The sequence below is a fragment of the Pygoscelis adeliae genome, unplaced genomic scaffold (assembly GCF_000699105.1).
Source record: "Pygoscelis adeliae isolate BGI_AS28 unplaced genomic scaffold, ASM69910v1 Scaffold314, whole genome shotgun sequence".
Classification (NCBI taxonomy): domain Eukaryota; kingdom Metazoa; phylum Chordata; class Aves; order Sphenisciformes; family Spheniscidae; genus Pygoscelis; species Pygoscelis adeliae.
In genome coordinates, this window is record NW_008824668.1 from 976,654 (window position 1) to 996,103 (window position 19,450).

At 51.3% G+C, this 19,450-nt stretch overlaps 1 protein-coding gene across 1 annotated transcript in view; it reads right to left on the reverse strand.

Moving 5' to 3' along the window:
- Nucleotides 1–19,450, reverse strand: part of SAMD4A (sterile alpha motif domain containing 4A) — a 98,557-nt gene that overhangs the window by 25,068 nt on the left and 54,039 nt on the right. Inside the window, exon 2 of the mRNA XM_009322939.1 lies at nt 8,357–8,875. Within this exon, the coding sequence (XP_009321214.1) occupies nt 8,357–8,875 (519 nt within the window). The remainder of the gene's footprint in view (nt 1–8,356; nt 8,876–19,450) is intronic.

Consider the following 19,450-nt stretch of genomic DNA (forward strand, 5'->3'; position numbering starts at 1 on the left):
CCCAGAGCCAACCACATCCCCCCAAAGCCATCCGCATCCCCCAAAGCCATCCGCATCCCCCCAAAGCCATCCCTCGCAGGCAAGAAACTTCTTCTTCTGCCCCGAAGGCTGCGTGGCTGTGCATCCCCTACGAGCAACGCTAACTCTGAACAGCAAGTCCCAGCTGAAGGGGAACAGGAGAGCCACCCTCCCAGATGCTGGCCCGGGGACAATGTCTAAAGCCAAGTGTTTGGCAAGGGTTGATGGGTTGCTTTGTGTCACTGCGTAAATCCCCCCCCTTTTTTTTTCCTTCCAGTGCAGAGCGTGGTCTTTGGGAAGACAACAGTTAGGCTGATAAGCTTCGATGACAGTCTAAGACCCCCATGGAGAAGCATTGCAGGTGGGACCTCAGCACCATGTTGCCCTTTGTCGGCCACCCCCCTTTTTGGCCAAAGACACGGAGAGAAGAGAGACCCTCCGGGAGCAAAGAGGTGAAGGGAACATGCCAAAATAGGCTGAAAGGAGGAACAGAAAGCGCTGGGGCAGCTAAACTGCAGTCTCAAGGGTAGAACAGGTTCTGACCGTTGCTCAAATACGAGTCCATCAAGACACTTCAATACACTGGGTTAGGAAACACTGAACACAGCGACACGGATGCTGAAAGGTGACAGACCAGAAGGTAGGCCCAGACCAATTTTCTGGCCAAAGTGTCTTCAAGCACCAATTGAGCCCTTGTGAGCAAGTGCACAACAGAGATCATAGAATCACAGAATCATTTAGGTTGGAAAAGACCTTTAAGATCATTGAGTCCAACCGTTGACCTAACACTGCCAACTCCACCACTGAACCATGTCCCTAAGCACCACGTCTACAAGTCTTTTAAATAGCTCCAGGAATGATGACTCAACACTTTCCTGGGCAACCTATTCCAGTGCTTGACAATCCTTTCAGTGAAGAAATTTTTCCTAATATCCAATCTAAACCTCCCCTGGCGCAACGTGAGTGATAACTAGTGATAGGACGAGAGGAAACGGCCTCAAGTTGCGCCAAGGGAGGTTTAGATTGGACGTGAGGAAAAATGTCTTTACTGAAAGAGTGGTTAAACATTGGAACAGGCTGCCCAGGGAAGTGGTTGAGTCCCCATCCCTGGAGGTATTTAAAAGACGGGTAGATGCAGCGCTTGGGGACATGGTTTAGTGGGCATGGTGGTGTTGGGGTGTTGGTTCAACGGGTTGATCTTGGAGGTCTTGAGGTCCTTTCCAACCTTAATGATTCTATGATATGTGAGGCCATTTCCTCTCATCCTATCACTTGTTACTTGGACTTTATGATAGGGCTGCCTTGATCTCTTCCAGTTAGACAAACCCATTTTCCCAGCCCGTATCCTGCTGCTGCACGCCCGGATCCCACAGACCCAGGGGGAGCAGTCTCCCTCCCTGCACCCAACCAGCCAACGACCACCTCGGGGGCTGCCGTGGTCCCAGGGTGGGATGGCTCACCTTGGAGCTCGCCCTGCTTGGAGACCAAGTCTAGGCAGCGTGGGAGCTGGGCTGACGGTGGGATGAGCACATGTAGCTGGCCCATCAATTAAAAACATCCTGGTCAGCAGACCAGCTCACGGACAATGGGCACAGCTTGCTCTATTTTGATTTTGAACACCTCCCTGCTAACCAGAGGGTGAGGGACACGGCAAACGGAGCGGCCTCAACAGCAGGAAGGGACGTCGGCTATAAAACACAGCTCTGCAGTGACCACTCAAGAGCAGCAGCAGATTTTCCCCAGCATTGCTGACACCCCAAAAGGCCATCGCTCTGGTCCCCCACCACCGCTACCATCTCCAACGTTTGACGGCTTCCAGGCTGAGGGCAGGTGACCGTTCATCTCCTTGCTTGCTGAGTGATGGTCTGCATAGCTGTGGACTGTATCTCCCTGGGACCAAGTGCTTTGAATTTATAGAGGGGCCAGGAAATCTGTGTCTGCTGTTCACAGCTGGAGTACAAGTTTACGGCTGGACTCGATGATCTTAAAGGTCTTTTCCAACCTAAATGATTCTATCATTCTATGTTGTCCTTGCTCTCAGTCCTGTTTGCTTTTGTATTTGTGCATGTTCTACATGGATTTGAGAAAAAACTCTGCTCACACGTTATCTTTTTGTATGACAGCTCTGTTTTTAAGCTACAGAATTAGCAAGATATTGTAGCGATGGGACCCTGGCAAAGTGGGTGACTCCTAGAAATGTTCTCTGACGGTTACATGCAACACTAGAGGGCATGAGCAAAACAACAAATGCGCCTGCCTACCACCGCTGAAAAGCTCAAGTGTAATAAAGGCCAACGAACTTTCCTCAGTCCATCAGTAAAAGAGAAAAAAAGCAAACATTAGAGGTGTCCCCACCCGCAGGATGAGTGCCAGGGTGCCAAGTCTCAGTACACAGCATGGCCAACTGGGGAACAAGTTTCTGAAGGTAATTCCCGAGTACAAAGCTAATCCACCCCCCCGGCAAGAACACTACATTTGTTTGCTTCACTGTTGTAACCTTAATAAGGTTTTTGCACTCTTTATTTTTTGATCAAGTAAAATGGCATGTTTTGCTAACTTTGCACGGGAGGAAACGTGTCGCCCTGCGTAAGTCAAACATACACGGAGGACTCACAGTCCCCTTCAGGTGTCGTTGCAAATCCACACAGAGGAGAGCGTTGTACTTGCAAGCTGCCCATCAACCCAACACAAATCAGGATGGTCCTGCGGGTTAAAACATGGAGTTTTCCCGTTATCGAGCTCCATTTGGATACTGCGTACGACTCCGGTGGTAGGCAGTGAGCTGTTGCACAACAGCATAGGGGAGGAAGAGTCAGGAAACCCACACTCCATTCATGACAAGTGCTTTCTTGGTGTCGTTTCTTCCACCTCAATTCCCTGATGACCTGGGGAAGAGCTCCACCATCTTGTTCATCTGCTCTCTCACTAGGGAGTCCATAACTGGGGCAAATGTTGGCAAAATCCAGCAAGCCACGTCACACACATGCGTGCCGACATACAGTTTAGTAGCTGCAGATCTGCCTGCAGGGCAGTAGTTGGGATCGAGTCTCCTCTGAGAAAGAGCGACACGACAGAAAGCCCTTCCCAGGATGGCAGGGTCTCCACAAGCGGGCACTGGGCTTGCCCCAGAGCCAGCAGCCCCTGGTGGGATCTTCATATGAGAGTCCATGGGACGGTCCTTCCTTCTGCAGGGTGCCCTGCTGCCACCAGTATCTCTGTATTTCTCGTGGTACAGGGAGTCTGGTCACCAGTACCTTTTGCTGGTGCCACCTGAGCATGACTCTGACAACGTAAGCACTTCTCAAGAGCTGGCAGGTGCAGGGGGAGAGCCATGAATCTGGACGGGTGTGCATGGAAGGAAATACGCCGATTTATTCCTTCTCTTCAGCTCTAGGACAAGACAAGAGACTTTTCTTTTTCAGGACAAGGAGGTTACATAGGTGAGTATTTCTCCTGCATTGCACTGCTCGCTCTCCTTCTCTCTCCTTGTAGACAAACAACATCAGTTTTCTGGCAGAGCGTCCCATGGGAAGGGTGTAGCAGGCCTGAGCACCCGGCATCTTTCCCGTTTGTGCAGAAGCGGAAGGGTGGCTGCAGACTGGCAAACAGCTTTGCTGGTCCAAGGACCTCTCTGTTCACTCACAGGGGAATCCAGGCAGCACAGCGACACTGAAATACCGAAGAGTTTGCAACATCTCTCCTGTATGAACACAGTCCCAGTGCCTGGGATTTCTGCTCTGCAGGATATTCCATAGCAAGGTCTCTGACTGTACCTAATCCATCACTGACCTGTGATGCACACCATCACCTCGTCCCCTGGTGCCACCCACACCATACCTCCAGGCATTGGTGCCACTCCAAGCGACCCAGGGCGCACACACCAGGGACACATTGGGTGCTCACCCAAGGACAGGACTGTGGGGCACCACCAGCCACACACTCAGATACCACCATTACCAGTCCAGGGACCTCTTCCTCTTTTCGGAAGGACAGACAGGAGATGATAGACTCCTAGACACACATGGCTCCAGTAAGACCAAGCGCTGCCTTCTCTGGGGCCATCCCCCACCGGGGAACCCGACGTGCCATTGCTTTATGGCACTGCTACAGCCCATACAAAGGCTGGGCAGAGCTCCTGTCCCCCAGGCAGGGTGACAGCCGGAGACACTCACCCTGGCTGAAGTGCTGCCTTTGCTTGGCATTGAGCTGCCTCTTCTTCTGGGCAGGTACTGGCGTAAGGAGGTCCTCGCTCCTCTGCCAGAAAGAGCCTGCAACATCTGGCTCTTAATTCAAGTGTTTGGGGCAAGTTACTGTTGCTCCTGCATAAAACCAAGACCTTCTGCCCCCGTGCAGAGACTTGCCCCTGGAAACCTGCTCTCCGCAGGGAGTTTAAGTGCCCTCGCGCTACACCAGAGGTGAGAGCAGAGGAAAATCTCACCATACATTGATGAAAGAAGTAATACTGTTATCCCCAGGTTATATACTAGGAGCAGAGCACCAAGGCACTTGTCCAGCAGATACATGTGAGAGCCAGGAACCAAATCCTTACCTCTTTAGCTACGGTTCAACAGGCTCGCTATTGCTAACCTGAGTTGCTATCACTCCCGCCAAACCTTGTGCTTTTCTTTCTCTTTTCTTGCTTGCAGACCTTATGGTCCAAATCAGACCAGTGTACCTGCACCCCACCTTCTCAGTGCTGGACAAGCACATTTAACAGCAGACCCTCCTTCTCCTCTGCACATATTTCCTTCTGAGAAGGCGGAAAACACAGGGTTAAGCTATGCTGTACTTCCATTTGACAAGGGAAACCCATGTACCATCAGATCATGCTCAGGTGGAAGCAATTACACAGGGGAAAGGAAGGAGCCGGAGCCCCCATGCAAGAAGCTCTTGGTCTGCAGCTTTGAAAGCCAGCCGCTTTTTTCTGTCCTTTCAGAGTTTCCAGGCCCCGTCTCCACTGCAAAGGCGTTGTGCAACCCGGGCGTTTTGCAACCGCCGCCTGACTCAGCTGCGGAGCCGGGGCTCCGGGCTTCACCCTGTCCCACCATGCCTGGAGAAGCTCTGGCCTCCTGCCCACCTGCACTCCCAAGCCCACGCCGAGGCTACCTTTACTCCTGGCACACTAAACCTTGGTTTAAAGTTGCAGGTCAAGCTCTGTGGGATGGGCTGAGAAAGCAGAGAGAGGCCATTACAGTGATGCAGTGGATGGGCAGGAACTTCCATCGCTTCGGTGAGTCCACCCATCACTTATGACGATGATCCCGCTCCTGGATCACCATTACTGTGGTAAATCCAGAACGACGCTTTCAGAGCACTCCAGACTTGCCCTGCAAAGGCTGGAGAACTCCAGCAACATCTCCTCAAATCTTGGCTAACACCAGCCAGCACCGTTAAGAGAGAGCTGGAGATGAACCAAGCCTGAACCAAGTCTCAAAGCCTGGGTCTAGGTCGAGTCAAAGACAAGGACAGCACAAAGCAAATGGTCACGTGAGCTTCACCTACCCATATTTAAACCCGACGCCATAATAGTGTTACACCTAATTATGCCACAAAACCAGACAAAAGTACCTCAGGCAAGATCACCACGTTACTCCTCCGGGAAAGACTTTGCCCCATTTTGGCGTCAGGAACAGGCAGTGCCTTTGCGGGGATGGGTCGGGGAAGGCCGAGCCCTGCAGGGTGTTGCTGGATTAAGCCCCTGCCCAGATAAACACCTCCAAGTAAGAGGGAGAATTTAAAAATAACAACACTAAAACCTAAACAAACAGTAACGGTTTAAGGGCTTTGCTTTGGAATAAAAGATTAATGGACGTATTGATTGACTCAAGGGGCTGGGACAAAGGCTGACAGTCGTGTTTATTTTTTAGCATCTGTCTGTGGACTTACTGTGCTTGTGTCCGAGCAAATATTGCGTTAAGGAAGCTTATGAACTAACACATGAAGCGTGGTCGGGTTCGTCTCCAGCTCAGCCCGCAGGTTGTCTGAACATGCTGCCACCAAAATACGCTAGCAGGAGTTACAAGAGCTTAACATTCAGGAGTAGACTGGGCTGAAGATGCGTTCAGATGCCTCTGTGAACCTCCTTAGCCTTAGAAATACCTGTTGTCGCCAGTGTGATGCTTGGGGAAAAGGTTCCCCGACTCTATAAAATCTTGCAGCTCAGAGCAAGGCGGTGCGAGTGAGCTGCCCTGGCGCCACGAAAAGCAGCTACTGCGGGATGCTGGGACGGATCGGACCGGGCAAGGGCTGCCGTGCCGGGACTTACGGCAGGGAATGCTGCGGCAAAGCGAGCGGCAGAGACGGAGGAGGGCCGCAGCCTTCCAGCAAAAGACCAGGGTAAAGTGCAGGGCTGTACAGCCCCTGCTGACAGACCCACAAATGCTCCTGTTCCAGTGCTGCGCACACCTAATTGTGGAGAATTTAGCAAACACCTCAGCAATGCGGTAGCTCGGGCACTGCTGAGTAATTTGGCTGTTGCCTGGGTTTCGGCACCTTCTGCTAATACTTGGGGACCCCGCTGGGCAAGAGGTGGGTCGCTCTTTCTGCTATGAGGTAAGTCTGCGCACAAAAAGGCTCAAAGAAACACAAAGGGGTTTTTGGAAAGCGTCCTTCAAGACCTAACGCACCTTGCAGAGCTCCAGCCACTGCCAACGGTTAACCTGCTGCACCCGTCAGACTTGCCCGCTTCCAGCTCTCGACGCGAGGAACCAGATCCCTTCTGAAGCCACTTCTTCCCACTGCCTCGCCGGCACGCAAAGCCTCCGAACTGCCAGGCACGCAAAAACCACAAGGAAGACCCTCCCGCCCCCAAAAAAAAATCCCTGGAGAGGTTTAACAGACCAGTTGCAAATACATTCACGATTCTTCTTACCCTGTCTCCTTGTTAAGCCTTTCCCATGCACCTTGGTCACCCTGAAACAGCTCTCCTCCGCAGCGCAGGGACCCAGCTCTTGGAGAAGCTGAACCTCACACAATCCCACGGCAGCAGGAGCCAGGGCTTCAAAGACGGAGGACAGGATGGGCACGATGCTCAGAGTCGGTGGAGAAGCTGAGACCCTTCTGCTAAATCCCCGTGTGGCAGAGCAGGCAGCGCTGCCTGCAAGGATGGACACTGGAGAGGCAGGGACCAGGGTGCTACAGCTATAAACCCAGAGCTGCGTTTCTTATCATCATTGATTTGAAACACCACCTAAAAAAAGCACCGATTACAGGAGAGGGAAAAACCCAGAAGCCTTAAGTGACCATTTTAAAGCTTTCAGCTATTTAATTATGGGTTTCCGCACACTGATAGAGGAGCCAGCGCCCTCGCCGCAAGAAGCCTCTCCTCCCCGAAGCACTCTCTGCATCTAGGGAGATGCCAAGCATCTTGGAGAGAGACCTCCTGAACACCCCAAAGCAAAGGAGGACGTCCAGCCTTGCAGGTGAGAGAGTGGCAGTCACCCAAGATGACAAGGCAGGCGTGACAGCCCTCCGCAGAGGGAGCAGATGGGCAGAGGAGCTCTTGAACCCTGCTGAGAAGATGCTTTGCTCCTCCTCTCCCAGGGACGGCTCACAGGCATCAACGGCTGCTTTAAAAAACAGTTATAGCTGCACTACATCTTCACACAAAACCAGTGATAAATCTCCAGCCACGGTGCTCTGCAGCATCTCCGAGTGTCCAAGCCTTGGGCTGGGCTCTGCATCATCCACTGCTCCCATCAAAGCCTGGCAGGGCCTCCACAGGGGAAGAGCTACCCAACTCTCCTGGAAAACACTGAGGACTGTGCATCTAAACCCCCCCGATCACCATCAGCTTCACACCTCTATGCGCTGCAGGCTAAAGGGAACGTTTTCAGATATGCCCTGAAGATCGTGGATCCCAGCCCTGCTTCCAAAAACGATGCCTGCGCTCCGGGGTCCCAATCCCATTTCCTCCCAGTAAGTCCCCAGGTCACTTTTGGACTTGCCTCAAGTTTCCCAGCTCACTTCTGGACACGAAGCATCAGCTCCCCGCTTGCTTTAGGAACTCTTGAAACGTGAACTGCAAATCTAGATGGAGCTACATGAAATAAAAGGGGCTCCCTTCGGTAACACACATTTTTTGCTTTTATAGCTTGGCTGGTTTTCCCTCCTCTCCAGCTGCCAGGTCTTTAAAATCCCACAGGACTAGAGAAAAAAAAAGGCAGGCAGGAAATAAAAAAGCAGGTGGGGGGGCGGGGGAGAAGAGTGTTCTATGGCCCAGATGAACCTAGTCCCTCTGCTAACCATGGCAAAGCAATATTTTCTAGCGGGATGGGGGGGACTGTGTGTGAAGAGTGGCCGTGGGTGGTTGTCCCCAGAGCTTCCCGTGAGTACTTACTGGTGCTTGTGCTAGTGCCGATGGTGTTGATGGTTGTGGGGACGGAGGAGGAGGAGTAGAGGGGCAGATGGCCATTCTCGCACGCCAGGTTTTTGTCCTGCCAGCTGGAAGCGCTGACGCTTATGCCCGAGTCTCGAGAGTTTTGCCATCCGTTGAGTTTGTCGTCGGAGTTTTGTCTTTGGTGATAGTAGTGCGTCTGCCCGTAGTCCACCGAATCCGACCGACCTCTGCTCTGGCTGCCGAAGCCACCCGACGTGCGGTCCTCCAGGTGGTTGAGCCACATGGCCAGGGCGCTCCTGTCCTCTAAGGAGGTGGCAGGGTGTATCAAGGCGTAGGACAGCAGCTGCCTGCTCTCCTCGATGTGTTGGTTGTGTTCGATCGAGTGGGCCAGGATTTTAGGCAAGAGTTTCATATATTCAACTTTTGCCTCGATGTTTCCGGGCTTCAGTAAAGGCAGGTGGGTTAACAATAAGGAAATCACTTTATCCTTGGATTCCTGTTGCCATTGGTTAATGATTCCTGTTGAAGGAATAGGGGGGAAAAAAAAAAAAAGATGGTAATTGAGAAATCGGCAAACAGAGCTAATAAAGAAATAAATAGACCCTGGCAGGGTAAATGGGACACGCCAAAGGGATGCCTGCATGCGTGACGCCGCTGCGTGAGCATCTCCCAGGCCGGGGGGGTCACCGCTCTCCAAAAACCAAGGTCACGGCAAGGCGTGCCGAACTGGACACCCATGAGTTACCAGACGCTCCTGAAAATCACTGAAAAAGCCAAATTACACCCACCTCTACGGCCACGTAGCTCCGCTGCTATTGTCCTGATATTAACCAAAGATTTGGCCCAAATTTTCCGTATCGTTGCAGATTACACAAACTACTACACAAAAGCACTTTGTGGATAAACCTAACCTTTTAAAAGCACTGGTTGGAAAATGGAAAAGGTCAGGATTCAAATGAGCTAACACAGGCAAGAGCCACAGGGGGCGAAGGGAAGAAGGATCCCAGCAGGAGGGCAATAACCAAACCAGGGTGTTGGGCCATCCGCCAGCCTGGCGCGATAAGCTGCCCCAAAGGTATTGAGGGAAGGGCTCAGCCGAAGCAGCCGCAGAGCTATTGTTCCTCTGTTAGCTCACGGCAGATAGGAGAGGTTTTAGAAGGCCAGAAAAAAAGCAAACCTAGGGTTTAGCTTTAAAAATATGCAAAAGGAGAAGTCAGGGAATTACAAACTGGTCACTTAACTCGAACTCCTGGAAAACTGATGGAACAAATAATGAAACAACCTATTTGTAAGCACTTAGAAGATAACAAGATGATAAGTGACTGCTGACACCGATTTGTCAAGAACAATTTAATTTTCTTCTTCAACGGAGTAACTGGCCTGTGAATAGCTGGAGAAGCAGTCAGCGCCCGTATATCTTGATATTCATTAGGTGCTGCCGCACATGGCTTCCTCAGCAGCACACCAGAGAAACACGCTCAGGCGAAACTACTCTAATGTGGGCACACAACTCATCGGAAAACCATACGGAGAGAGTCGTTACTGGTGATTCACCGCCAGACCAGGAGGATGTGCTGAGCAAGGAGACTTGTCCCGGCCGTGACACTACCCAGTATGTCATCGGTGATACGGGTGATGTGATAAATGTATTCAATACACACGTATCACGCTAGGAGAAATGAAAGCACTCCAGAAAACTGGATTAGAAGTCAAAACGATGTTGAGACCTGGAGAAAAGTCAGAAAAAAACCAGCTGCGTTAAGTGGGTGCAAACATCTGCATGCAGGTGGGAACAAATCGCTGTGCAGTACCAGGCGGGGAAGAGCCTGGGGTCAGGAAGCATCAGAGGCCGAACATCAGTCAAAATGCCACGTTGCACATAAAAACTGCACCAGCCAGCCTGTCATCTGTCTGAGAGGTGAAGACCAGCGTGGACAAGCTGCTCTCCGTGTCTCCCGGGGACTGTAATAACAGGTTTGAATTGCAGCAAAGGTGAATGAGGTTGGACATGAAGAAACCACCTCCTGCAAGTAGGGCTGGTGATGGGCAGGGAGAGATTGCCTACAGACGTCGTAAAATCTCCATCACCGGAGGTTTTTCTTAACAGCTTATACAAACATCAGCCAAGGATAGCTCAGGATCTACCTAGACCACCCGACTGACGCTTCCCAGCCCCAGGTCAGTCTCTCCTCCAGTGTTTACCAAAGCCCCTCTACGAAGCCTTCAAACTTTCAGTCCCTGTAGCAGGCTGTGCCTAAGGCTGCCACAACTGAACCATCTGGTGAAAAAGGACTTCCTTCTGTTTGCTTTAAACCCACGGCCCAAAACTTCACCAAGCGAAATGCCCTCAGTTCTCATGTTATTAAAAAAACCCCAAAACTTTATGTTCTCCCTCCCTGTCTGCTGTCTCCTGTCCATACTGTAAAGGAAGCTGCTCTAAATCATTGATTATCCCTATATCCTTCATGTGTTTTTGAGCTAGGGTAACTGAACCCACACCAGTGAAATGAAGATCTGGACGTCCATCTGTAGGATCACCCATCAGGTTTGCTCTTGGGAAGACCCACGCTGCCGTCCAGCAGCTAACCCAACCCTTCCACCACCCCGTGACCCAGAAGAGGGCTATTACAGTAGGGTCTTTTCCCAATTAGGACCAAACCCCGCACGTCGGTTCGCTGACACAACTGCGGCGAACAGCAGCACTCACCCCTCCAGCTTCGCCTTCTCAGTTTCAAGGCGTGCAACCATTTTAATAGGAAGCCACTAGATGGCTTGCTGGAAACGCCGACGGCTCTCGCTGGAACTTTCTGCAGCGGTATTTACTTCCCCACAGACCCACCCCTCCTCCAGAGCTGCTTCCCAACCCGGCCACCCTGAGCCATCTCGTGCCACTGTGCCAAGAGGTGCAAGGGACACGGCGTGGCACAGCTTCGGTGGAGAAGGAACCGCTCCGTTTGCAGCAGAAGCCAGTTTTGGTACTCTGGGTGCACTCCTGTGCCTGCAGAGATGCTGTGAGGTTGTTTTGGTGCCGAAATACGGGATTTGGAAAAGCAACGCTCAACCTAAGTGAAGTTGTAAAAAATACATGAGCGTAGCGGGACTCAAGGTCCACCAGAGCATCTCCGTGTTTTCCATATGCAGATGTAACTGCTACAGGCAAAGCTTCCTGTCATGCTTAATCTGATTTCTCTGTCCCCTCTCTCTCCCCCTCCTTGGCCAGCTGCCCAGCGGGTTGAAAACCCATCTTATTTTATCCCCTCTTCCTGCAGAGGGATGTCACCCATTCCCTCATCACCCCCGCATTGTATCATTGCTGTTGGGGCGACTCAGCAGCGCTTCCAGGCTGGCACAGCCAAATCCCAGCCTGGCACCGTCTGCGGGGAGAGGCTGTGGGATTTTGCAGCAGCTCAGATAAACTGAGAAATCGCAAGATCATTAAAAAAAGGCATGCAATGCACTGCTAAAAGAAGTTGGTGCCACTTGTACATAGGATCTAGGTAGCAAAATGCATGCAGAAAAAGCAGCGCCTGGTGCAAACTGGGTGCAGGGGAGGAGGAGGAGGATGGGGGAGGCAGGTGGCCGTGGCCAGACTCCTCTTCCTCGCACAGGGGCTGGGCTGAGTGTGAAGGTCACTGGAGAAACACAGGATGGTGCCAGAGCCGCTTCTTGGGAAACTTGCCTCAGACCTCCAAGAGATTTGGGGGTTTGAAACCACAACCCCAAAAGAGGGAGCGTGGATCTGAAAGCCCGTGGCTGGCGAGGGGCCGGGTGCCCTTCCCTGCCCCGGCCCGGGCAGGAGCCGCTCTCCTTCTCAGCCAGCAGCAGGACGTGCACAATTAAACAAAAATGGAAAATAATTAGATCCGAAAGAGGTTTGGCTCTCTCCGAGACGGGGCGGAAGGTCAGGCTTAATCCTATCTACCGGAAAATAGAGGGATCTGGAGAGGGCGGTGCGGGAGGAGGAAAGCTGGAGCTGCCTCTGGGCAGGGGGAGAGGGGCCGGCGACCCCCCGGAAGCCCCGCTCCACCCTCTCCCGGAACATAGGAGCCCCCGCTTCAGCTCCCTACCTGCTGCCATGCACTCCCCGACATCTGGGATGTCTCACCCTTTATTGCCAGAACAAGCCTCCCCCCTGCCCCTGGCCTGGGTCAGCTGTGGTTAGGATGTGTCCCGGTTTTGGGGTGCCACATCCCCACAGCACGCTAGCTGCAGTGGTGTACGGGGTCGCAGGCACTAATCACATTACAGCTTCATTAGTTCCCCCAGGTGCTGCTTCAAGGATGCCTGATGTTTTCCGTCACAAGGCTTTCGCTGCTCTAAGGGATGGCAAGGCTATTGATATTTGCAGCAGGCGAATCTGAGCACAGAGAAAGCCCCAAAGTTAGAAACTCCACCTTGCTGCTTTGAAACTCCCCAATATCCCTGTCCTGCCCGTTGCTGTCACTGCACTGACATCTCCTTTTGGAGATGAGCTAAAATAATAACTGACAACGAGCACCCTAAGGAGCCAGCTCCCATCCCAGCCCTGTGACCCCCCGTACCGGGAAGAGATGGGAGCTGCCGGCGCCCCCGACGCAGAAATTTGCATTACGGGACTCTTTTTCTTGGGTGAGAGGCTGAATCAAGGTGGGATGTGAAACTACCTTCTAACTTAGGATTACCTACCTAGCCAATATGATTTTGCTGCCATACAGCACAGCTGATGCATGCGCAGGGTGCCTGCGTATAAATACAGCACCAAATATAGCCGGGTCCTGCTTCCAAGGCTGAAACCTGTGCTGCGCTATGAATAGGTCCAATGCTATCCCTGAAACGGGGGCTTTCTGGCTTGAGGAAGAGGTGATGTTTGTCAATTTAACGAGCGCTCATCGGATTTCTCTGTCACAAATCTGCTTAATCACTTCTGGATCCCTGCAAACTGTTAATTGCCTTCATGTCCGGTGGCAGGATCCACCTCTAACACTGCAGTGCGTGAAGGACCTTCTTGCCTTTACTTTGAACCTGCCTCCTGACAGATGACTGCGTTATTTCAACCGCCAGCGAGGCAGGCGGGAGCTCCTGAAACTGTTAATGATGTACTGGGAACAGTCGCAGTTTTCCAAAGGTAAAGCCAGCCTGGATGGACAAAGGCAGGGATACACACAGTCCCTGTGGATGCCTGCAAAAACCAACGCAGGCGGCACACTGATGCCTGCATTTAGAAACCCTGAAGTACCTACCTGCCTGTTTTTTTCTTCCGTTTTTGATTTTTGCAAACAGACCTCTGGCCCCCACCTCGAAAACACCGACCCTGCCCGGAGGGATGGCCGAGAGGAGCCGTCAGCACAGGCGCGTGAACGCGTGTGTCTCACCAGGTGAGATGCCTCCAAGGAACAACAGCAATGCAGGATACCTCTCAAGTGCTTAAGACGACCCCAAAAAACAACCAACCCCAACCAAGACAAACTTTTTCATTTCGAAAGCAGAAATTGGGTTGTCCTCCTGTTGCCATATACAACTTACCACATTTCACAAGTGAAGTAGATGAGTACGTTGACTGGGGTTTTGATGAAGCAGGCGAGGTGAATGATGTGTAATTTATGAGCTAGACAACAGCTTATCATGAGTAACGAGGACAACAATTAAAGACTGGAAGTGTTTTAAAAACTGCCCAAGGATTTTCCGAGTGACAAAGAGTACGTTCAAATAGCAGGCTTGGTATCATTACTCCACAATGGTAAGTCAGTGCATTTAAGGACTCCGGTTGTCAGTAAATTGCTCTTAAATTACTGTTTTGTTTTGCCCTTGTTTTCAGTTTAACAACAGTTTCCATAAAAAGTTCTCAAAAGTGCATTCAGATAATTTGTCCAAGCAAGAAATTACTAAGAGTTAGATGTGCACATCTGAAGGGCACCCACCAAATAGCACCTTCACAGCGGGGCTGAATGGACCAGCACTCTCAGATGTACTCGGGGAGAAAAAACAGGAGTTTGTACCAAAAATTTAGGCTGCGATCCCTGATCTTGCGAAGTGACATGTTGCAGCTTTAGGGATCCGAGGGAGTAACTAGGTTCCTACTAGATTGCTACTGGACGGCAATCAAGGCCTCCTAGGGATGGATGACACCGAGGTTTTCATGTCTTGGATGGCCAACAGCAGAACAGAAATGCAAAGATTTCTGCATAAAGACCCAGCAGCACATCACTACCCGCCAGCTCCTCCATACATGCATGCAAGATGCTGCGCTTCCATCAAAATCACCAAGATCTGAGGTAACCGAGGTCATCACCAGAGTCAGCCCCGGTATCTAACACCTATTACAGCTGCATGGGTGTCTTCACCAGGGCAAAAGAGGTCAAGAAACCTGCATACGAACGCAGCCCAACAACCTCTGTTTGGCCAAAATGTCATCTCCCAGTGAACGGCCACCAAGCGACAAACCCCAACCCTACGTCTACTGGCTATTTGTTCCAATGTCTTCCAAGCACTTCAGTTTGCCTTCGTTTCCAGTTGAATTTATCTGGTTTAAGCTTGAATTTACCTGGCTTCAGCTTCCAGGCAAATTCCAGTCTGAATGAAAGAGCTCTTTGATGCCCTGCATTTTCTCAAGCGAAGGTACTCAGGACTCAGCACTCAAGCCACCTTCCACTCTTGTTTCTGGTAAGAAACAGAAGCTTAATGTCCTGTCTCTAACAGGTCGTGGCTCTATGCTCATTAATCTTGAGCCCATGGCAACACTTCTGCTGGCTCTGTGACTTCCAGCACACACGTGAATCGGGTCTTATTTGGCTTGGTGAAAAGCATGAGTGGGGTGGAGAGACCATAGCCCATCTCACACAGGGTGGTTTGCAGCGAAGTTAAAGCAGAAGAGCAACAGACGAAGATATTTCAACCACAAGTCTGAATTTGCACCGAGCGTATCAACCAAGAGCAGGCTGCTGCCAGTCCCAGCCTTCCTGCAACTGGACTAACTGGTCTGTGAGATGGTCCGTCTCCCCACCACCCATCACACAAATCTTCTCTCCAACGCTGCTGCGGATGAGAACCTCTGCCCTGGCTCCCGCCACGGCAGCTCGACTGAAGGTAAACTACAGCGTGTTTCCAGACGAAGGGATTTCAATTATTATTTGCAGTAATTAGCACCTGCACGCCGACCCATTCACAATACTTTGTTTAGGCGAATTTACATCATTCTCTTCCTAAATCAGCCTCACTCAAAAGACCAACATTAAAGAAAACAAAGCGAGAACCTTGTTGGAAACCCTCTCTGTACCCCATCCAGAGCACATCAATACCCTCGCCATTAAACCTGGCAGCCTTCTCCCTCCATGAGAGGCCAAATAATAAGAATTTCAGCATGTGCTTTTTCGTTATTACAACTGATGCTAATTAAAAGAAAAAAATCTCGACGATAAAGGTTATTGCAGACCTGCCAATTGCACAAGACCGAGATGCAAGCTGACATTGAAATGCCAGTGAACCTGAATCCTGCTCCTCGTCTCACCGAAATCGATGCAAAACCGCAGCTAACACAGGCAAGAAGACACCGGTGATGTTTCCAAGCACATCTACGGCCAGGAGGCTGCGGCACGGTGTGTAAACCCTACCAACCTCCCCCTGCTACGTTCAAACGGGTTTGAATTTATGCCTGCGCTAGAGCTGACCTCAGCGCGGAGCGGGAGGACCTAATCCTCTACGTCTGAAGGCAACGGGAGCCGTGCCAAACAGCATCGTGCCTGCTGGATCTGGCACCCGTGGCTTCCTGGCACCTCCCGCGTCTCCGCGCTGCAGCAGCTGGGAGAGGCCAGCTCTGCATCCCGGGGACCGCTTCTTCCCAGGTCCCCAAAACCACTCGTCCCGGTGGATAACACGGGATTTGACAGAGGAAAAGCCAAGAAAACCTCGCAGCTGGCTTTTTGCTTTCACTCCCTCCCACGCAAGTCTAACAGCCCGACTTGGGGAGAAAATCTGGGGAGTAGTGGCAAAGCTCTTTCCCCGTTACAAGCCTTGGTTAGGAGCTGGGAACAGCCAGAAGGTCTCCAAACAAGCCCTGGACACCAGGAGGGCTTGGGGACTGCTATTTGTGGCAATCGGGGCTCTGCACTTTCCCTCCTGGAGCGCCCACCCCAACAGCTATGAACCTCTAGGTCCGAGATGGCTGCACAGCTCAGTGCTACCCCGGCATCTTCGGTCTATAATGAGGTATAAAAAGACAATCACTGAATTCCCCCTCTCCCTAGCTGGTCAGCTTCTGTGCGGATTTAAGTGCAGATGACCTCTTGGAAGGACAGAAGGACCTTTTGTTCATCAGCACCCATAAGGAGAGGACAGATAGACGGCAATCTGCGCCTTGTATCATGCAAGGCACATGCACGATCTCCATTCCCCAGCGCCCACGACCCACCCTGCACCCCGGCTCTGCGACGGTGCCAAGGAGCACCAGCGCTCGACGGAAAATTCGCTGGTGATGCGCTGCAACCTATCAGTTCACATGGTGCTGGCTCTCCTCCGTGTTTCCAGCAGCTACATCACATTCTAAGAGGCTAAAAATACATTCAGTACTTTCCTAATGTTTCTTTTCCACCCGAATGGTTGCTGCAGAGAAGCTCCGAGCAGGAGAGGAGGTGAACGGACCAGTGTGGATGCAGGGAAGAGATGCCATAAAAATGGAGCAACAGGCACAGCACGTCCCACAAAAGGAGGTGGACAGGGAAGTCCCTGCTGCAGGCAATACTGGTTCCTTGGAAAAACAAAGGCAAGAGCCATACAGCCATCAAAAGCAAAGCGTTTCTGATTATACTGCAGGATTCAGCATTGACAGGAGCACAGAAGACTTCAGGAAGGAGCATATTCTCCATCTCTAATGACCAAGATTAAGAAGTTCCATGTAAATCAACTACGCAATATCCCTTTGACTTGTTAAACGTAACAGTGCGAATTTAACCACTGAAAACAGTTCCGTCCAAAAGACACAACCTTCTTGCAACCGCCCCCAGCGTCCCCCCGCATGCAATGGGCAAGTTCTTCAACACGCATTGCCAAGGCAGCATCGACAGGTTTGCCGGCACAGCTGGGTCGCACGAAGCATGTTGGCCATCATTGGCCTTACTTTCTGTGCTTCATAAAAGGTGTGTCTCTGCTGGGCAGTGCTCCAAAACAAATCATCGAATCACAGAATCACAGAATAGTTTGGGTTGGAAGGGACCTCTCAAGACCATCTAGTCCAACCCCCCTGCCGTGGGCAGGGACATCTCCAACTAGATCAGGTTGCTCAGAGCCCCGTCCAACCTGACCGGGAATGTTTCCAGGGATGGGGCATCCACCACCTCTTTGGGCAACCTGGGCCAGTGCTTCACCACCCTCAGCATAAACAATTTCTCCCTTATATCTAGTCTGAATCTACCCCCTTTTAGTTTAAAGCCATTCCCCCTTGTCCTGTCGCAACAGGCCCTGCTAAAAAGTCTGTCCCCATCTTTTTTATAAGCCCCCTTTAAGTACTGACAGGCTGCAATAAGGTCTCCCCAGAGCCTTTTCTTCTCCAGGCTGAACAAGCCCAACTCTCTCAGCCTTTCTTCAAAGGAGGGGTGTTCCACCCCTCTGATCAGGCTACCCTCAAAGGTAGCCTGACGTGGAGGTGAGGTGGACGCGGATGAGCACCAGAGCTGGCTGCTGCATCTTGAATGCACTTCACTTCTGAAAAGAAGCCAATTTCTTGCAACTCTTCTTGGGAAGCCAGGCTAAGGAGCAGGCGACGATATGACATGCAGCTTCTGGGGAAAAAACCCAAACACCCCCTCTCCCCCCCAGAAAAACCCTGGGGGGGATAAGACATGAACCCTACTCGACTCGTTGCCCTTTTAAAGGCAGTTCTCCTTGGGCAGCAAGTTCAGCTGTTTATTACTGGCAGCTCCCCTCTCCGTTGAGCTCTCCAAAGCAATGGCAGCCCCATCAAGTGTCCATTTTGTAGCATCAGTCCCTTCCTTGTGGGGAAGAAATGACTGGAAAGGATGTCCCCAGGCGGAGCATCACAACCTTGGACGGCGCTTCTTGATCTCACAGCAGGGACAGCGTTAGCAAGAGTTGGGAATTTCGGCACTGAAGCCAGCCTCAAAGACAACCCTTGATCAGGTCTTCGCATCCTGTCACCCCAAAAGGCTGATGAACCTGCCCCAGCAGATACCGCAGCAGGGCTGGGAGCTCAGCGCTCTCCATCCACGTTGTAAACTCAAAAGGGAGCGAAATGCTCATTATTTTTGTCAGAAGCAGAACGAACTGGGAGGTCCCTCAACAAAACATCCCTTAATTCATGCCGAGAGCTGCAAGGACAGACGAGCCCGGCTCTACTGTGCTGCAGAGCGAGTAGAAAGAAAAAAAGGTTTTCACATTTTTGACACTGTTTTCCCCCTCTACCTCATGAGCTTGCCAGAGCTCCAGTTATTAGGACGCTGTTTGTACAAACCCAGAAGCAATATATTTTTAGCACTGGAGAATCGCATGGCACGATCATTAAGCGTGCTTCTGCAGACAGCAACAAGAGCAGGGATTTTTCCTTCTCTAAATTGGCTGCAGCCACTACAGTTTTCAGCCCAAAGCAGACTTTCAGGAAATTCAGAAGGAGTGGGAGTCTTTTTCCATGACATATTTAATACCAAGCTAAAGTACACTCAATTTTCATACCGTGCATCTGATGGGAGGTTTTATGGATTTGTTTTCTAGGCTGTATCCGTTGCACACTTTTGCTACGAAGCATAATACCATGTATTATCACAACACTCCCTAGCAACATGACTTTCAATTTAGTGCAGAGTTTTGCAACGTTGAGAGCATCTCACTGACTCAGAGCAAAGACGACATGCTGGGAAACCTTATCAAAAGCCTCATAGGTGCCAAGGGAACCTACACCACATGTACGACGGGCGTTTGAGCTCCTCAACGTGATGTGGCCGGCACTGGCATGGAGAACACCTTGGCAAAGATGAATTCGCTTCACTGATTTCACAAGCCACGGTCCGGCCGGCACGGTTTCATGGAGTCACGACTACATTGATGACAGCGGTGCCAACGAGTGTGAAACAAGAGTGAAAATCCCACAAGTTCTGTCTGAGCATGGGAAGC